The 18351-nt window shown below is 52.7% G+C and overlaps 1 protein-coding gene across 1 annotated transcript in view; it reads left to right on the top strand.

The window, feature by feature from the left end:
• Positions 1-3998: 3998 nt before the first annotated feature.
• TBCCD1 (TBCC domain containing 1) overlaps positions 3999-18351 on the top strand; it is a 105031-nt gene continuing 90678 nt past the window's right edge. Inside the window, exons 1-2 of the mRNA XM_044293232.1 lie at positions 3999-4469; positions 15945-16100. Coding sequence (XP_044149167.1) covers positions 4134-4469; positions 15945-16100 — 492 coding nt within the window. The 5' untranslated portion in view covers positions 3999-4133. The remainder of the gene's footprint in view (positions 4470-15944; positions 16101-18351) is intronic.

The following is an 18351-nucleotide window of genomic DNA, read 5'->3' as shown; positions in this document are numbered from 1 at the left end:
TTCCAACCACCGTGTCTTTGTGCGACACAGAAAAGGTGAACGGATGGACTCTACATGCCTGGTTCCCACCGTGAAGCATGGAGGAGGAGGTGTGATGGTGTGGGGGTGCTTTGCTGGTGACACTGTTGGGGATTTATTCAAAATTGAAGGCATACTGAACCAGCATGGCTACCACAGCATCCTGCAGCGGCATGCTATTCCATCCGGTTTGCGTTTAGTTGGACCATCATTTATTTTTCAACAGGACAATGACCCCAAACACACCTCCAGGCTGTGTAAGGGCTATTTGACCATGAAGGAGAGTGATAGGGTGCTGCGCCAGATGACCTGGCCTCCACAGTCACCGGACCTGAACCCAATCGAGATGGTTTGGGGTGAGCTGGACCGCAGAGTGAAGGCAAAAGGGCCAACAAGTGCTAAGCATCTCTGGGAACTCCTTCAAGACTGTTGGAAGACCATTTCAGGTGACTACCTCTTGAAGCTCATCAAGAGAATGCCAAGAGTGTGCAAAGCAGTAATCAAAGCAAAAGGTGGCTACTTTGAAGAACCTTTGAAGAACACTTTTTTGTTATGTATATAATTCCACATGTGTTAATTCATAGTTTTGATGCCTTCAATGTAAATCTACAATTTTCATAGTCATGAAAATAAAGAAAACTCTTTCAATGAGAAGGTGTGTCCAAACTTTGGGTCTGTACTGTATATTTACGTTGGGTGGTCAGGAAAGGGTTAAAGCATTGTACAGGGAGTCCCCTTGTAGCAGTAAATGCTGCTCCTCACAGATCAGCAGGGCTGTGTAATGTGTGCGTCTGTTAATGTACTTTTACATTAGCGTTTTTCTTTTCCGGCATAGAGTTCCGTCACAGGGGCTCCATACCGGAAAAGAACTGATCAGGCATATCCCCATGCATTCTGAATGGAGAGTAATCCGTTCAGGATGTCTTCAGTTCAGTCGTTTTGACTGATCAGGCAAAAGATAAAACCGCAGCATGCTACGGTTTTATCTCTGGCGAAAAAAATAAAATAAAACGGAAGACAGGCCTGAATGCTGGATCTGGCATTTCCCCCCCCCTAGGAATGTATTAGTGCTGGATCCGTCCTTTTGGTCTGCGCATGCGCAGATTGGTAAAAATGTGAAAAAAGATACAAGACGGATCTGTCTGTCCGCATGACAAGCGGAGAGACGGATCCGTTCTCGCAATGCATTTGTGAGACGGATCCGCATCTGGATGCGTCTCACAAATGCTTTTAGTCACATCCAGATCGGCGGATCCGGCGGGCAGTTCCGACGACTGAATTGGTTGCCGGATCACACTGCCGCAAGTGTGAAAATAGCCTGGCCATTGTTGGTGTCGAGGGCAGTGAGCGTTGGATGCTTCATCCAAAGTCACTTTGTTCAAAACTTCGGAGTAATACTGTACAGTGATCCGTCTCTGTACAGTCTCAGAATGTATGGGCTCCGAGGAGCCGAAGTTAGTTATTCATGAAGTTGCGCGAGACTCCATTGAATAACTCAGGTAATTAATTTTTAAAGTGGAAAAACACTTTAAAACTTGAAACCGAACTCAGCTTCAGTCCCGTCTAGTATCTCTGAACCGAAGCAGAGTTCTATTTAAAGTTTTTAAGTGTTTTTCCACTTTAAAAATTAATTACCTGAGTTATTCAATGGAGTCTCGCGCAACTTCATGAAACACTAACTTCGGCTCCTCGGAGCCCATACATTCTAAGACTGTACAGAGACGGATCTCTGCACAGTATTACTCCCAAGTTTTGAATGAAGTATCTGAAGCTTCACTCAACACTGACCATTATAGACGTCTGCGCCCGTCTCTATGCACAGCTACAAGCGCCGAGAATACAGAAGAACTGCAATAAAAAAAATATATAATTAATATTAAAAAAAAGATTTATATATTTTTTTTAAATTAACAAATATATAGAATACATTTTTTGGGGTTCAACAATAAGTTTTTATTAAAAACAGTAAAACCGGCAGCTTTCACTTTGACTTGTACAGTAGAAAATATATAAGAATAAATATCGGGTGCGGAGAACATGAAAACCTGTCGCATACAATGTGGCCTCCCCAGATAGCAGCCCGCAAACAAAATCACACTGCGCCCCCCCCCCCCCCACACACATACAGAATCACACTGCGCCCCGCTACACATACAGAATCACACTGCGCTCCCCCCTACACATACAGAATCACACTGCGCTCCCCCCTACACATACAGAATCACACTGCGCTCCCCCCTACACATACAGAATCACACTGCGCTCCCCCCTACACATACAGAATCACACTGCGCACCCCCCTACACATACAGAATCACACTGCGCACCCCCCCCTACACATACAGAATCACACTGCGCGCCCCCCCCTACACATACAGAATCACACTGCGCTCCCCCCTACACATACAGAATCACACTGCGCGCCCCCCCCTACACATACAGAATCACACTGCGCTCCCCCTACACATACAGAATCACACTGCGCTCCCCCCCCTACACATACAGAATCACACTGCGCGCCCCCCCCCTACACATACAGAATCACACTGCGCCCCCCCCTACACATACAGAATCACACTGCGCCCCCCCTACACATACAGAATCACACTGCGCCCCCCCTACACATACAGAATCACACTGCGCCCCACCCTACACATACAGAATCACACTGCGCCCCCCTACACATACAGAATCACACTGCGCTCCCCCCTACACATACAGAATCACACTGCGCACCCCCCTACACATACAGAATCACACTGCGCTCCCCCCTACACATACAGAATCACACTGCGCTCCCCCCTACACATACAGAATCACACTGCGCTCCCCCCTACACATACAGAATCACACTGCGCTCCCCCCTACACATACAGAATCACACTGCGCTCCCCCCACCAACATACAGAATCACACTGCGCCCCCCCCACCACATACAGAATCACACTGCGCCCCCCCCACCACATACAGAATCACACTGCGCCCCCCCCCCACCACATACAGAATCACACTGCGCCCATCCCACACACACAGAATCACACTGTGCTCCCCCCACACACACACACACAATCACTGTGTCCCCCCCCAACATACAGAATCACACTGCGCCCCCCCCCTACACATACAGAATCCCACTGCGCCCCCCCCCCCCAACATACAGAATCCCACTGCGCCCACCCCCTACACATACAGAATCACACTGCGCCCCCCCCCCTACACATACAGAATCACACTGCGCCCCCCCAACATACATAATCACACTGCGCTCCTCCCACACACATACAGAATCACACTGCGCTCCCCCCACACAATCACACTGCGCTCCCCCAACATACAGAATCACACTGCGCCCCCCCCCTACACATACAGATTCACACTGCGTTCCCCCCTACACATACAGAATCACACTGCGTTCCCACCTAAACATACAGAATCACACTGTGCCCCCCCCCTACACATACAGAATCACACTGCGCCCCCCCTACACATACAGAATCACACTGCGCCCCCCCTACACATACAGATTCACACTGCGTTCCCCCCTACACATACAGATTCACACTGCGTTCCCCCCTACACATACAGAATCACACTGTGCTTTTCCCCAACATACAGAATCACACTGCGCTCCCCCAACATACAGAATCACACTGCGCCCCCCCCCCCTACACATACAGATTCACACTGTGTTCCTCCCCCCCAACATACAGAATCACACTGCGCGTTTTCTGACAGAACACCCCCACCCCTCAGCACACACATGCACTGACTGGCACTGACTGGCACTACCCCCTCCCTATCAGTGATGAGTCGCCATCCGTGACCTGCTCCGCAAACAGCCCGAGCTCTACAGCTTCCGACCCTTCTTTTCTAGCTGCCGAGCGATTCAGAGTCACGTGACAACTGACAAGAGAATGTCACGTGACCCGGTGACGTCAGGAGGTCAGTTTCCTGCATGGCGTTTAGCCGCTACCGTTCTTCCTCCTCTCGGAGGAGGCCCCGCCCACATAGATTTGTTTCCATGGCTGTGCGGTACGTCCTGCGAAGCCAGAGAAACGTCAGTGCTCTCGTCAGCCTAGGTTAAAGGTGTGAAAGTTTTGCGTTTATTTACGGCCATGGATGCCTACAAAGTTCAAATCTGGGCAAAAGCAGACCCGTTTTTAATAGGCGCGCTGCAGTTCCCTCCGCCGGCGAAATTTAATATGCATTACCTGCGGAAGATGGCAACGTATGTGAGAACCCGCTCAGCGGAGGGCTGCCTCCCGCGTCTTAGCTGGGCGATGTGGCGGCACATAGCGTGCGGGAAGCTGCAGCTGGTGGAGGACACCGCCTGGCTGTACTTTGAGGCGTTTCATAGCTTGACTGAACGGAGCGCCCATAGGAGCCTGGAGTGGGCGGAATGCGTCTCGAGCTGCTCCTCTGTAGCCGAGTACGAGACGGCGAAGAGCAAGGTAATGCTGGCGGTGGTCTCCCGGCCCCCGGAGTAGCTGACTGCCCTCACAGGCTGTATCTGTAATGGGCCCCGCACCAGCAGTGCACTAACTGTATCGCCTCCATAGTCTCCTGCACATAGTGCCTCAGTCCATGTTCACACTTGGTTCGTTTGCTGTGTACAGCGTTTCTACAGTAAGGCTGGTGTTGGGCGAACTTGCTATTGGCACGTTCAGCGTTCTGGTTAACGAAGAATTCCGTAATGGTTTCCGTTACCAAGGACCATAATGGACTTCTATGATGGCATGCCCGAGCGAAGCCTATAAGAGGCCTTCTGTTTTATTAGAAGTCTATGGCCAGCATATACTTCTGTTATAGGCTCCCGTCGGGCATCCCCTCATAGAAGTCCATTATGGTCCTTGGTAACGGAAACCATTACGGAATTCTTCGTTAACCAGAACGCTGAACTTGCAAATGGCAAGCTTGCTCAACACCAGCGACTTAACTAGGGCTGCAGCTAACAATTATTTGAATAATCGATTAGTTGCCGATTAATTTCTACGATTAATCGGCAAAAACGACAAAATTACAAAACAGAGAGGTTTATATGATCTTACTTGAAAAAATATGTTCAAAGGCCATATTAAAACAAATTGTGACACTATTATGGGGGATCTGTGGACGACGCTATTATGGGGGATCTGTGGGCGACGCTATTATGGGGGATCTGTGGGCGACGCTATTATGGGGGATCTGTGGGCGACGCTATTATGGGGGATCTGTGGGCGACGCTGTTATGGGGGATCTGTGGGCGACGCTGTTATGGGGGATCTGTGGACGACGCTGTTATGGGGGATCTGTGGACGACGCTGTTATGGGGGATCTGTGGACGACGCTGTTATGGGGGATCTGTGGACGACGCTGTTATGGGGGATCTGTGGGCGACGCTGTTATGGGGGATCTGTGGGCGACGCTGTTATGGGGGATCTGTGGGCGACGCTGTTATGGGGGATCTGTGGGCGACGCTGTTATGGGGGATCTGTGGGCGACGCTGTTATGGGGGATCTGTGGGCGACGCTGTTATGGGGGATCTGTGGGCGACGCTGTTATGGGGGATCTGTGGGCGACGCTGTTATGGGGGATCTGTGGGCGACGCTGTTATGGGGGATCTGTGGGCGACGCTGTTATGGGGGATCTGTGGGCGACGCTGTTATGGGGGATCTGTGGGCGACGCTGTTATGGGGGATCTGTGGGCGACGCTGTTATGGGGGATCTGTGGGCGACGCTGTTATGGGGGATCTGTGGGCGACGCTGTTATGGGGGATCTGTGGGCGACGCTGTTATGGGGGATCTGTGGGCGACGCTGTTATGGGGGATCTGTGGGCGACGCTGTTATGGGGGATCTGTGGGCGACGCTGTATGGGGGATCTGTGGCGACGCTGTTATGGGGGATCTGTGGGCGGACGCTGTTATGGGGGATCTGTGGGCGACGCTGTTATGGGGGATCTGTGGGCGACGCTGTTATGGGGGATCTGTGGGCGACGCTGTTATGGGGGATCTGTGGGCGACGCTGTTATGGGGGATCTGTGGGCGACGCTGTTATGGGGGATCTGTGGGCGACGCTGTTATGGGGGATCTGTGGGCGACGCTGTTATGGGGGATCTGGTGGGCGACGCTGTTATGGGGGATCTGTGGGCGACGCTGTTATGGGGGATCTGTGGGCGACGCTGTTATGGGGGATCTGTGGGCGACGCTGTTATGGGGGATCTGTGGGCGACGCTGTTATGGGGGATCTGTGGGCGACGCTGTTATGGGGGATCTGTGGGCGACGCTGTTATGGGGGATCTGTGGGCGACGCTGTTATGGGGGATCTGTGGGCGACGCTGTTATGGGGGATCTGTGGGCGACGCTGTTATGGGGGATCTGTGGGCGACGCTGTTATGGGGGATCTGTGGGCGACGCTGTTATGGGGGATCTGTGGGCGACGCTGTTATGGGGGATCTGTGGGCGACGCTGTTATGGGGGATCTGTGGGCGACGCTGTTATGGGGGATCTGTGGGCGACGCAGTTATGGGGGATCTGTGGGCGACGCAGTTATGGGGGATCTGTGGGCGACGCAGTTATGGGGGATCTGTGGGCGACGCAGTTATGGGGGATCTGTGGGCGACGCAGTTATGGGGGATCTGTGGGCGACGCAGTTATGGGGGATCTGTGGGCGACGCAGTTATGGAGAGGGGGATCTGTGGGCGACGCAGTTATGGAGAGGGGGATCTGTGGGCGACGCAGTTATGGAGAGGGGGATCTGTGGGCGACGCAGTTATGGAGAGGGGGATCTGTGGGCGACGCAGTTATGGAGAGGGGGATCTGTGGGCGACGCAGTTATGGAGAGGGGGATCTGTGGGCGACGCAGTTATGGAGAGGGGGATCTGTGGGCGACGCAGTTATGGAGAGGGGGATCTGTGGGCGACGCAGTTATGGAGAGGGGGATCTGTGGGCGACGCAGTTATGGAGAGGGGGATCTGTGGGCGACGCAGTTATGGAGAGGGGGATCTGTGGGCGACGCAGTTATGGAGAGGGGGATCTGTGGGCGACGCAGTTATGGAGAGGGGGATCTGTGGGCGACGCAGTTATGGAGAGGGGGATCTGTGGGCGACGCAGTTATGGAGAGGGGGATCTGTGGGCGACGCAGTTATGGAGAGGGGGATCTGTGGGCGACGCAGTTATGGAGAGGGGGATCTGTGGGCGACGCAGTTATGGAGAGGGGGATCTGTGGGCGACGCAGTTATGGAGAGGGGGATCTGTGGGCGACGTAGTTATGGAGAGGGGGATCTGTGCACTGTTATGGGCATAACAGTGCACAGATCCCCCTTCCCATAGCAGTGCCATACACAGACCCCCCCCCCCTCCCCATAGCAGTGCTATACACAGACCCCCCTCCCCATAGCAGTGCCATAGACAGATCCTCCCCCCTCCCCATAACAGCCCCGGCCCCAATGCTTATAAGTCGGACTAATCACGTCTGCATCTTTATTTTACCTTTTTACAATGACGCTCCTGTAACAGCCAGGCAGAGCGGACGGCGGCGTAACGTCACTCACTCACGTGACGCACCTGCTCCGCCCACTTCATGAATGAAGGAGGCGGAGCAGGCGGGTCACGTGAGTGAGTGACGTTACGCCGCCGTCCGCTCTGCCTGGCTGTTACAGGAGCGTCATTGTAAAAAGGTAAAATAAAGATGCAGCGACCGCCCGCCCGCATAGCAACGAATCGGCGATTATTCGATAACTGGATTCGTCGACAACGAATCCAGTTATCGAATATAATCGATTACATCGATTAATCGTTGCAGCCCTAGACTTAACTAACCAGTGCCGATGACCTGCTCCTACGAAGAAAAAACCTCTGATTAGTAACAGCAATTTCTAGTGTTGCAGTTCCCTAGAGATCACTGCGAAGGTGAAGTATGTCCCCCGGTTCACTGACCGATTACAAAATGTTGCTAGCTAAGGCTACTTTTACACTTGCGGGCAGTGTGATCCGGCGGGCAGTTCCGTCATCGGAACGGCCCGCCGGATCCGCCAATCTGCATGTGACTGAAAGCATTTGTGAGACGCATCCGGATGCGGATCCATCTCACAAATGGATTGCGAGAACGGATCCGTCTCTCCACTTTCATGCGGACAGACAGATCCGTCTTGTATCTTTTTTCACATTTTTACAGATCCGGTATTTTGAATGCACTAATACATTCCTATAGGGAAAAATGCCGGCAAGCCAAGTCTTCAGATTCTTTCCGCCAGGGATAAATCCATAGCATGCTACGGTTTTATCTTTTGCCTGATCATTCAAAATGACTGAACTGAAGACATCCTGATGCATCCTGAACGGATTACTCTCCATTCAGAATGCATGGGGATATGCCTGATCAGTTCTGTTCTGGTATTGAGCACCTTTTGTGACGGAACTCTATGCCGGAAAAGAAAAACGCTAGTGTGAAAGTACCGTAAAGGCAGTAAAAGTAGCACCATGGGGCAAAACTAACTATGACACTGAACCACCTATAAGCAGTCTCTTCAGTAATTAGCATTTATTATGTAGAGATAGTTAATACAAGCCACTTACTAATGGATTGTGATTCTCCATATTGCTTCCTTTGCTGGCTGGATTAATTTTTTTTTCATCACATTATACACTGTAGGGTTGTTCGGGTACCAAAATTTTGATACCCAATCAATACTTTTGTCCCGGTATTGATACGATACTGGGATTTCCATTTTTTCAATACTGGGCTGCGCAGTCTAGTATCACAGAACATGAGTGCGCCGCTGTCAGAGCGCTCATGTTCCCTCAGCAACACAGGGGAGAAGGAAACAAGTCTCTCCCTATGTGCCGCGCTGCCAATAGAGAGGGGCGGGCACACTGCGCCACCAATGGTATGAGGACCTTTCATGTTAAGTTAGCAGGCTAAATAGAGCGGAGCCCAGGGATCTCCCTGCACTTATTATTATTCCGTTCGCCCGCTGTGCCCCCGTTACAGTCTCCTGCTTCGTATGCTAATTACTTCTATTGGAGCAATGGGCAGAAGACATCAGCTTCACTCCCTGGGCTTTCCTTCTCCCTGGCTGTAGCGCTGTGCAGTCGCAGCGCAGAACGTCACAGCCAGGGAGAGGGCACGCCCAGGAGAGAAGCTGATGTTTTCTGCCCATTGCTTCGATAGTAGCCGCTCTATGTAGCCTGTTAACTTAAAGTCCGGACCCATGAAAGGTGGTCTTTAACTTTTAATACAGGAGGCACCCTGCCTCTGACAGAGAGCTGCCATCAGCGGCAGTTAACCCCTCAGGTGCCGCACCTGAGAGGTTAACTGCTACTGATCTGCTGCCAGTACCAGCCTCCTGTAATAAAGGTTAATTATCATTGGTGGCGCAGTCGCAGTGTGCCCGCCCCCTCCCCCCCAGTATTAAAAATTCAGGTGACATAGTGCGCCCCCCCCTCCTAAGTACTAAAATCATTGGTGGCAGTGGCCACAGGGTCCCCTCCCCTCCTCCTCATTGGTGGCAGTGGCAGCTTCTGATCGGAGCCCCAGCTGTGTAATGTGAAACCTGGTATAAAACTGTGTGTATCGAGACTGGAGGACCTGCGAGCTTCTGTTGGCTGATAAGGGTCATGTGACTGTGTGTATGGCAGTTGGGGTATGGGTGAAAGACCTGTGTGTTTTTATTGGCTAATGCAGGTCATGTGATGGTGCCTTATTTGCAAATTTGGTGCAGATCGCTCCAGTTGTTTGGCCGTGCGTAGTGCTATTTATTTTCTCGCCCATTTTCCTTGGGGGACACAGACCTTGGGTATAGCTCAGCTCCCTAGGAGGCGTGACACTAAGTAAAACTGTTAAGCCCCTCCTCCATCAGCTATACCCTCAGCCTGGAGATAGAGGCTCCCAGTTTTAGCTTAGTGTCCAAGGAGGCAAGACACTCCCTGCTACTGCAGGGCTGTTTTCTCCTTGTTATTTTTACTTTTTCTTCTAATTTTGTTATTTTATTTTTTCCTAGGGATACCAGAGGCGCATTAGACCTCTCTGCTCTCCCGGGGTTGAGCTGCGCCAGTGCCAACTTATCTGCACTGCTGCCTCCCCCACAGAAGCAATAGGAGGATCTGGGCAGCAATGGCTCCCCTACATCCCGCCAGCTAGGGGGTCGCCCGCACGCCAAGCCCCTCTTCCAGCTTCCTGCCACTGCGGTGCCAGTGGCTGAAGGGGCGACCCTGCTGGAAAGGACTGAGGGTGAAGACGTCGGACGGTGAGATGGCTATTCCAGCCCATACCCCGTCCCTATCTGCAGCATCTACCCCTCTGGGTAAGGGGGGCACCCGTGGTCGCTCATTCTGAGCGCTCATCTGCAGGACAATGCAGCACAGCAGCATCCTCAGCACCCCCACGCCGTTCCCCCCCACGCTGCTATCTTTCTCCCCCCCCTCCCCCTCATTCGGGGCTGACTCCATTTTTCTCTTCTCTCTCTCCCCCTTCCCGCCGAGAACGGGGGGCGGGGCTTAGCGGTCCCGGCAGGGGGCGGGGCTTACGCGCGCGTCATTTTGGGGGCGGAGCTACGTTCTCCTTCACAGGAGACATTTCAAGCGCTGGAGGGGGCGGAGCTTGTTCCCCGTGCTTTCTGCTGAGGTTTCCCGCGCTTCCTCACTCCTGACAGGAAGCTGGGACACGGTGGGGGACTCTAACCTCCTGTGTACATCGCTCGGCTTCTGTGGGCGCTCTCTGCTGCTCTCTGCTGCTCACTGCTGTTCACTGCTTCTCTGCTGCTGCTGATCTGGGCCATCTCCTGACGTTCTTCTGAGGCACTGGTAGGACAGTTAACCCTCTCCTAACCCTCCTGGTCATAGCTGCTATAACCCTTTGTGGTCTCTATATTAGAGTACAACCACACTTCAGCATGTCAGATCCCACAGGTGCCCCCAAACCCTGGTACCATGCCTGTACCGCCTGTAAGGAACTTTTTCCGCGGGGGCAATCTGAGCCGCATTGCCTTGCATGTCAGGCCCCGGTGCAGGGCCCGCTTCCCGCTGCGCCCCCCGGTGCCTCTGAACCCCCTGACTGGGCTAGGTCTCTGTCTCAGGCGGTGGAAAGCCTTACACACGTAGTGGGCCGTCTCGTGGATAGACCGCCTCTCCCGCAGGCTGCCACAATCCCTGTCGCACCCGCTGGGACTACCGTTTCTGCCGCCCCCACTGGTTCCCTGCCTCCCAGCGAATCTTCCAGGGCCCGGCATACTCAGAAACGTTCAAGGGTTGAGCGCACATCTTCTCCAGATGCTTCGCTCTCTCCGCCATGCGTGCGAGCTCAGTCAAGTCTATCCTCTCAAAGGGATACGCTTTCTGAGGGAGAACTGGCGGATTCGGACGTGGACATGGACTCAGAGCTTCCGTCCAAATTGGCGTCCGCGGTGGGGCATCTTGTCACTAGCATCCGTGATACCTTTCAGCTACACGATGACCCCCCCAGCTCTGAACAGGCCGGCGTGTCCTTTCTCCGCCCCAAACAGGCCTCCAAGGTTTTTCCCATACACGCTGATTTTTCTTCTGTGGTATCCAAGGCTTGGACTCGGCCTAACGTCCGCTTTATTACACCCAAAAAGCTGGACATTTGTTATCCCTTTCCAGCGGATTCTGTGACCACGTGGACATCCCCGCCTAAGGTTGATCCTCCCGTGGCTCGCCTGTCCAAAAGCACTACTATTCCTGTACAGGACGGATCTTCCCTCCAGTCTGTTGAGGACCGTCGTACGGAATCCCTCTCCAAGGCCATATTTACTGCCTCTGGTTCGGCCCTTAGACCGGTCTTTGCCTCCGCCTGGGTTGGCAAAGCGGTCTCTGAATGGGGTTTGCAACTGGAACGGGAGTTAGGGTCGGACGTCCCTGTTCAGGACCTCCGTTCCTTAGCCCAACTAATTGTTCAGGCCGGAAAATTCGTCTGTGAGGCCTCCCTTGATGCGGGTGCCCTCATTGCCCGTTCCTCTGCCCTGGCAGTTTCTGTCAGGAGGGAACTCTGGCTGAAGGTTTGGGCGGCGGACGCCGCTTCCAAACGCTCTTTGGCCGGCCTACCATTCACGGGTTCCCGCCTGTTCGGAACCCGTCTGGACGAACTTATATCAGAGGCCACGGGTGGGAAGAGTACTCACCTCCCCCAGTCCAGGCCAATGGGCGCCCCCCGTGGTCGCGCTGGTTCGTCCCATTTTCGGTCCTTTCGCAAGCCCACCGGGTCTAGACCCGCGGCCAGTTCTTCTTCCTCTGGCCCAGCCCAGGATAGACGCAAGAAGCCGTTTTTTCGGACGCAACCTACCTGGCGCAAGTCCCAGCCTGCACGGGCTCCCACAGGCCAGCAGCCCTCTGCCTGAAGGTGCGCCCCCACCCACCCGGGTGGGGGGCCGCCTTCTCCTATTCAGGAACGTATGGCGGGCCCACATCTCAGACGCATGGGCGCTCGAGATTGTATCTTGCGGATACAAAATCGAATTTGCGTCCATTCCGCCAGACCGTTTCTTCCGATCCCGTCCTCCGCGAGATCCCGTACGAGTGGCCGCCTTCTTCGCGGCCATTCACTCTCTAATGGACAAGGGTGTCGTCGCTCCCGTGCCTCCGACGGAAAGGTTCAGGGGGTTCTACTCGAACCTCTTTGTGGTTCCCAAGAAGGAAGGCTCAGTGCGTCCGATCTTGGACCTAAAACGCCTGAAACGTTTTCTCCGACTGCAGAGATTCCGGATGGAGTCTCTCAGGTCCGCAGTGGCCTCCCTGGAAAGAGGGGATTTCATGGCCTCAATCGACATTCAGGATGCATACCTCCACGTTCCGATTGCTCCATGTCATCACCGCTTCCTGCGCTTCGCGGTGGGGGACGATCACTTCCAATTCGTCGCCCTTCCCTTTGGTCTGGCGACGGCTCCTCGAGTGTTCACCAAGGTCCTGGCCCCTGTCTTGGCCCTTCTACGTTCAAGAAGTGTTTTTCTTCTCCCATACTTGGACGACATCCTGGTCAAGGCACCCTCCTTCTCTCAGACATCCCGCAGTGTGGAACTCACTCTGGAGACCCTGACGCGGTTCGGTTGGATTATCAACCACCCCAAATCTTCCCTTACCCTCTCCAGACGGCTGATCTTCCTGGGGATGCTCCTGGATACAGAGTTGGCGGAGGTCCGCCTTCCGTCGGACAAGCGTCTGGCCCTTCGCGGGTCGGTTCGCAGTCTCCTCCGTCATCACCGCCCTTCCCTCAGATCCAGCATGCGGTTGTTGGGAAAGATGGTTGCCTGTTTCGAAGCGGTGCCGTTCGCACAATTCCGATCCCGCACCTTTCAGAGGGCAATTCTGTCGGCCTGGGACAAATCACCGAGGAGTCTGGACAGGACCTTTCTTCTGCCTCCCCTGGCTCGGGCTTCCCTCGGCTGGTGGTTGCATATCCCTCTAAGGGGGAAGTCCTTCCGTCCACTGAACTGGCTGGTGATTACCACAGATGCCAGCTTACAGGGGTGGGGGGGGTTTTCCCTCCCCGGTCCGTCCAGGGCGTTTGGTCTCTATCGGAGTCCAGACTTCCAATCAATATTCTGGAACTGAGGGCGATTCTTCTGTCCCTCAGACACTGGACCCATCTGCTGAGGGGCCACCCTGTTCGGATCCAATCGGACAATGCCACGGCTGTGGCATACATAAACCATCAGGGAGGCACTCGCAGCGATGCAAGAGGTGACCCTCATTCTCCTCTGGGCGGAGACGCACGTGCCGGCCTTATCTGCGATTTACATCCCGGGGGTGGACAACTGGGCGGCGGATTTCCTCAGCCGGTCCACCATCGACCCGGGAGAATGGTCCCTGCACCCAGAGGTGTTCGAAGCCCTTTGTCTTCGCTGGGGTCGCCCCGACGTGGACCTCATGGCCTCCAAATTCAACCACAAGGTCCCCCTATACCTGGCCAGGGCACGGGACCCGAAGGCATACGGCGCCGACGCGCTCGTCCTTCCGTGGCGCGAATTCTCCCTTCTGTACGTCTTTCCTCCTTTTCCCCTCCTGCCACGGGTTCTTCGGAGGATCGCGGCAGAGGGCGTCCCCGCGATTCTAATCGCCCCGGATTGGCCCCGCCGGTCTTGGTACGCCGACCTAATGTTGCTGTTGGCAGACGCACCGTGGCCACTGCCCTCCAGGGAAGACCTTCTCTCTCAGGGACCGATCTTCCACGAGCATTTAGGCTCGCTACGTTTGACGGCGTGGCTATTGAGACCGCCGTCTTAACGCGACGGGGTTTCTCCGCGGACGTAGTCCGCACCATGATCCGGGCTCGTAAGCCCGTATCCTCTAGGATCTACTATCGGGTTTGGAGGTCCTATCTGGGGTTCTGTGAGTCCCGGAGCATCCCACCTCTCCGGTTTTCTCTTCCCACAATCCTGTCCTTCCTCCAGTCGGGTCTGGACCTGGGGCTGTGCCTCAGTTCTCTGAAGGGTCAGATTTCGGCGCTGTCTATTCTTCTCCAGCGTCCCCTGGCCCCTCTAGGGCCAATTAAGACCTTTTTACAAGGGGTGGCTCACTCTGTTCCGCCGTACCGCCCTCCAGTTCCTTCCTGGGACCTGAATGTGGTGCTCTCGGCGCTCCAATCAGCCCCCTTCGAGCCTTTACGGGAGGTCTCCCTTCGCCTTCTGTCCTGCAAGGTCATCTTTCTTGTGGCCGTCACGTCTCTCCGACGGGTGTCGGAGTTAGCGGCTCTTTCTTGCTCCGAACCTTTCCTGATCTTCCACCAGGATAAGGTTGTGCTTCGGCCTGTCCCGACTTTCCTGCCAAAGGTGGTCTCCGCCTTTCACATCAATGAGGACATCGTCCTTCCGTCGCTCTGTCCCTCTCCTTCCCACCCCAGAGAACGGGAACTGCACCGTCTGGATGTGGTCAGGGCGTTGAGGATTTACTTGGAGGTCACCGGGTCCTTTCGGCGCACGGACTCCCTGTTTGTGGTTCCGGAGGGTTCGCGCAAAGGGTTGGCGGTCTCCAAGGTGGCTATTGCCCGTTTCATTAAACTGGCGGTGTCTGAGGCTTATCGAGCCAAGGGCAGACCTCCGCCTTTCGGCGTCACTGCTCATTCCACCAGAGCAGTCGGAGCTTCCTGGGCGCAGAGGCATCGGGCCTCGGCTGAACAGTTGTGCAAAGCAGCCACTTGGTCCTCTCTGCACACTTTCACAAAGTTCTATAGGGTGCATACGCATGCATCAGCGGATGCTGCTTTGGGCCGCCTGGTTTTGCAGGCAGCGGTTTCCTGATGCTCTGGTGGTGTTCCGCCTTGGGTTTGTGGTCCCTCCCTTCTTGGACTGCTCTTGAACGTCCCAAGGTCTGTGTCCCCCAAGGAAAATGGGCGAGAAAAGGAGATTTTTGTATAACTTACCAGTTAAATCTCTTTCTCGCTCTTCCTTGGGGGACACAGCACCCACCCTTCTGTGTTTGGTTACAGGGTTATGGTCTGGCGCCCCGTTGGGTTGCTGGCTGGTTGTTTCCGTTATTGGTTGTTATCCTTTCACTACTTGGACACGCAACTGGTAGCCTCTATCTCCAGGCTGAGGGTATAGCTGATGGAGGAGGGGCTTAACAGTTTTACTTAGTGTCACGCCTCCTAGGGAGCTGAGCTATACCCAAGGTCTGTGTCCCCCAAGGAAGAGCGAGAAAGAGATTTAACTGGTAAGTTATACAAAAATCTCCTTTTCATGCATCTGCCCCTATAAAGGAAGTGCCAGAGCCTAACCGGTCCCATTGCTGGGTATGTGGATACTGAGGGTATATTCACATGGCTAAAATCTGCCACTGATTCAGCAGTGGAAAACTAGCGCTTTCAGATGCTAAATTCACAAAACTCCCCAACAGTTTTCCTCACATGAAATCCGTGCAGCCTCCCTTACAGCTATACAGTTACCCCGATGCCTAGTAATTCCACAAGTGATAGTTACGCTGAGAATTCTTTTCCTCCACAGCTATCGGTGGATTCCCTCCAGTTCCTCCTTTTCCTTTATGTGCAACAAATTAATAAGGTCTCTCTTCGTACTTCTCTGATTGGGGATGAATGGCCGAGTCCCAGAGCAAGATCACCTACTCCTGATTCAACCGGGCAATCAAACTTCCATAACAAGGTAAAAAACAACGTTAAAACACGTTAAAATGATGCATTAACCCCTCCAGTTCCAAGCCACTTTTTACCGTAAATCCCAGGCCAATTTTTGCAAACCTGATGCGTCACTTTGTGATAAGAACTTTGGAACGCTTTTACTTATACAAGCCATTCTGAGACTGTTTTCTCAAGACACATTGTACTTCATGACGGTCATACTTTTGAGTTAATATATTTTTACATTTTTATTTATGAAAAAATCTCAAATTTACCCCAAAATTTAAAATATTCGCAATTTTCCAATTTTTTTTTGTACAGGCGGCGCATGAGCCGCCGGACTCGAGCGCGATCCTGTTACTGAATCGCGCATGCGCCGTCCCTGTTGCCTGCCTGTCTTCTCTTCCTCACGCGCGATTCAGTTACAGGATCGCGTTCGAGTCCGACGGCGCATGCGCTGCCTGTACAAGCGCGGTCCCGGCGACTGAGCCGGGTGTCAGTTACACTACATAGAGGCGGGGTTAGGGCCGGGGAGGTACAGCCCGGAGTGAGGGAAGGGCTACCCCCTTGACTTCAGGAGCGTGACTTCAGGAGCTGGATACCAGGACTTTATAACTCGTTTTTTTCATGAATATCCATCCCAGGAAAGCGGCATTCAAACACAATGTAATGCATTCAAACACAATGAGGATGTCTATAAGGTACTGGTAATAGTTTATTATGTGAAATCCTGGTGAAAGGTTCGCTTTAAAGGGCTTCTGTCACTCCACTAAACTCATTTTATTTTATTTTTTGTCTCCCTACAATCCTTATGCTGCGATTTCTTAATATATAGGGCTATTACACTGTTTGGTTCAGTAGTTCTATCAAAAAACGGACTTTTATATTATGCAAATTACCTCTCTAGCAGCAGGTAGGGCGGCTACCTGCTGCTAGCAGCCGCATCCTCGATTCATAATGACGCCCCCTCCTCATGTTGATTGACAGGGCCAGCGGACGCGCTTGTCCTCTGACTGGCCCTGTCTTCGTTTTAAATCTCGCGCCGGTCTTCAGTTGGCGCAGGCGCACTCAGAGAAGGACGCTCGCTCAGCCGCTCCATCCTCAGCGCGCCTGTGCCGATGACGTCACATGTACACCCGGCGCAGGCGCACTGAGGATGGAGCGGCCGAGCGAGCGTCCTCCTCTGAGTGCGCCTGCGCCAACTGAAGACCGGCGCGAGATTTAAAACGAAGACAGGGCCAGTCAGAGGACGAGCGCGTCCGCTGGCCCTGTCAATCAACATGAGGAGGGGGCGTCATTATGAATGGAGGATGTGGCTGCTAGCAGCAGGTAGCCGCCCTGCCTGCTGCTAGAGAGGTAATTTGCATAATATAAAAGTCCGTTTTTTGATAGAACTACTGAACCAAACTGTGTAATAGCCCTATATATTAAGAAATCGCAGCATAAGGATTGTAGGGAGACAAAAAATAAAAAATCAATTTAGTGGAGTGACAGAAGCCCTTTAAAGGAAAATGGAGGTGAAACTTCAAAATGTAACTTTTTTGGTAGATATTTTTTATGTTAATCAATTTTTTGCTTGCAACACGGCAAGGGTTAACATCAAAATAAACCTCAATATATATTACTCTGATTCTGCAGTTTACAGAAATGCCCCATATGTGGTGATTTTTCAAATAAAACTATATTTCTATATAAATTTTTCTCTAAATTTATTGTTCTACATGCCTTTGATAAAAAAAAAGTTTATATTTATTGGTTCGGGTTAAAAGTAAAACTATGGTACAAAAATGTGAATTTCGGCTTTTTGAAGCAGCTCTGACTTTCTGAACACCTGTCATGTTTCCTGAGGTTCTACAATGCCCAGACAACTTTTCCCATTTTTTTATACAAAGTTGGCATTTGACCAAGATATTTATCTCACCCAGCATGGGTATATGTAAAATGACACCCCAAAACACATTCCCCAACTTCTCCTGAGTACAGCAATACCACATGTGTGACACTTTTTTGCAGCCAAGATGGACAAAAGAGCACCTTTTGGATTTCACAGGCCATTTTTTACACATTTTGATTGCAAACTACCGTACTTCTCACGCATATGGGCCTCTAAAATGCCAGGGCAGTATAACTACCCCACAAGTGACCCCATTTTGGAAAGACGACACCCCAAGGTAATTCGTGATGGGCATAGTGAGTTCATGGAAGTTTTTATTTTTTGTCACAAGTTAGTGGAATATGAGACTTTGTAAGAAAAAAAATATAAATAAATCATCATT

The sequence above is a fragment of the Bufo gargarizans genome, chromosome 5 (assembly GCF_014858855.1).
Source record: "Bufo gargarizans isolate SCDJY-AF-19 chromosome 5, ASM1485885v1, whole genome shotgun sequence".
In the NCBI taxonomy this organism is placed as follows: Eukaryota; Metazoa; Chordata; class Amphibia; order Anura; family Bufonidae; genus Bufo; species Bufo gargarizans.
This window is presented reverse-complemented; position numbering and strand designations above follow the sequence as displayed.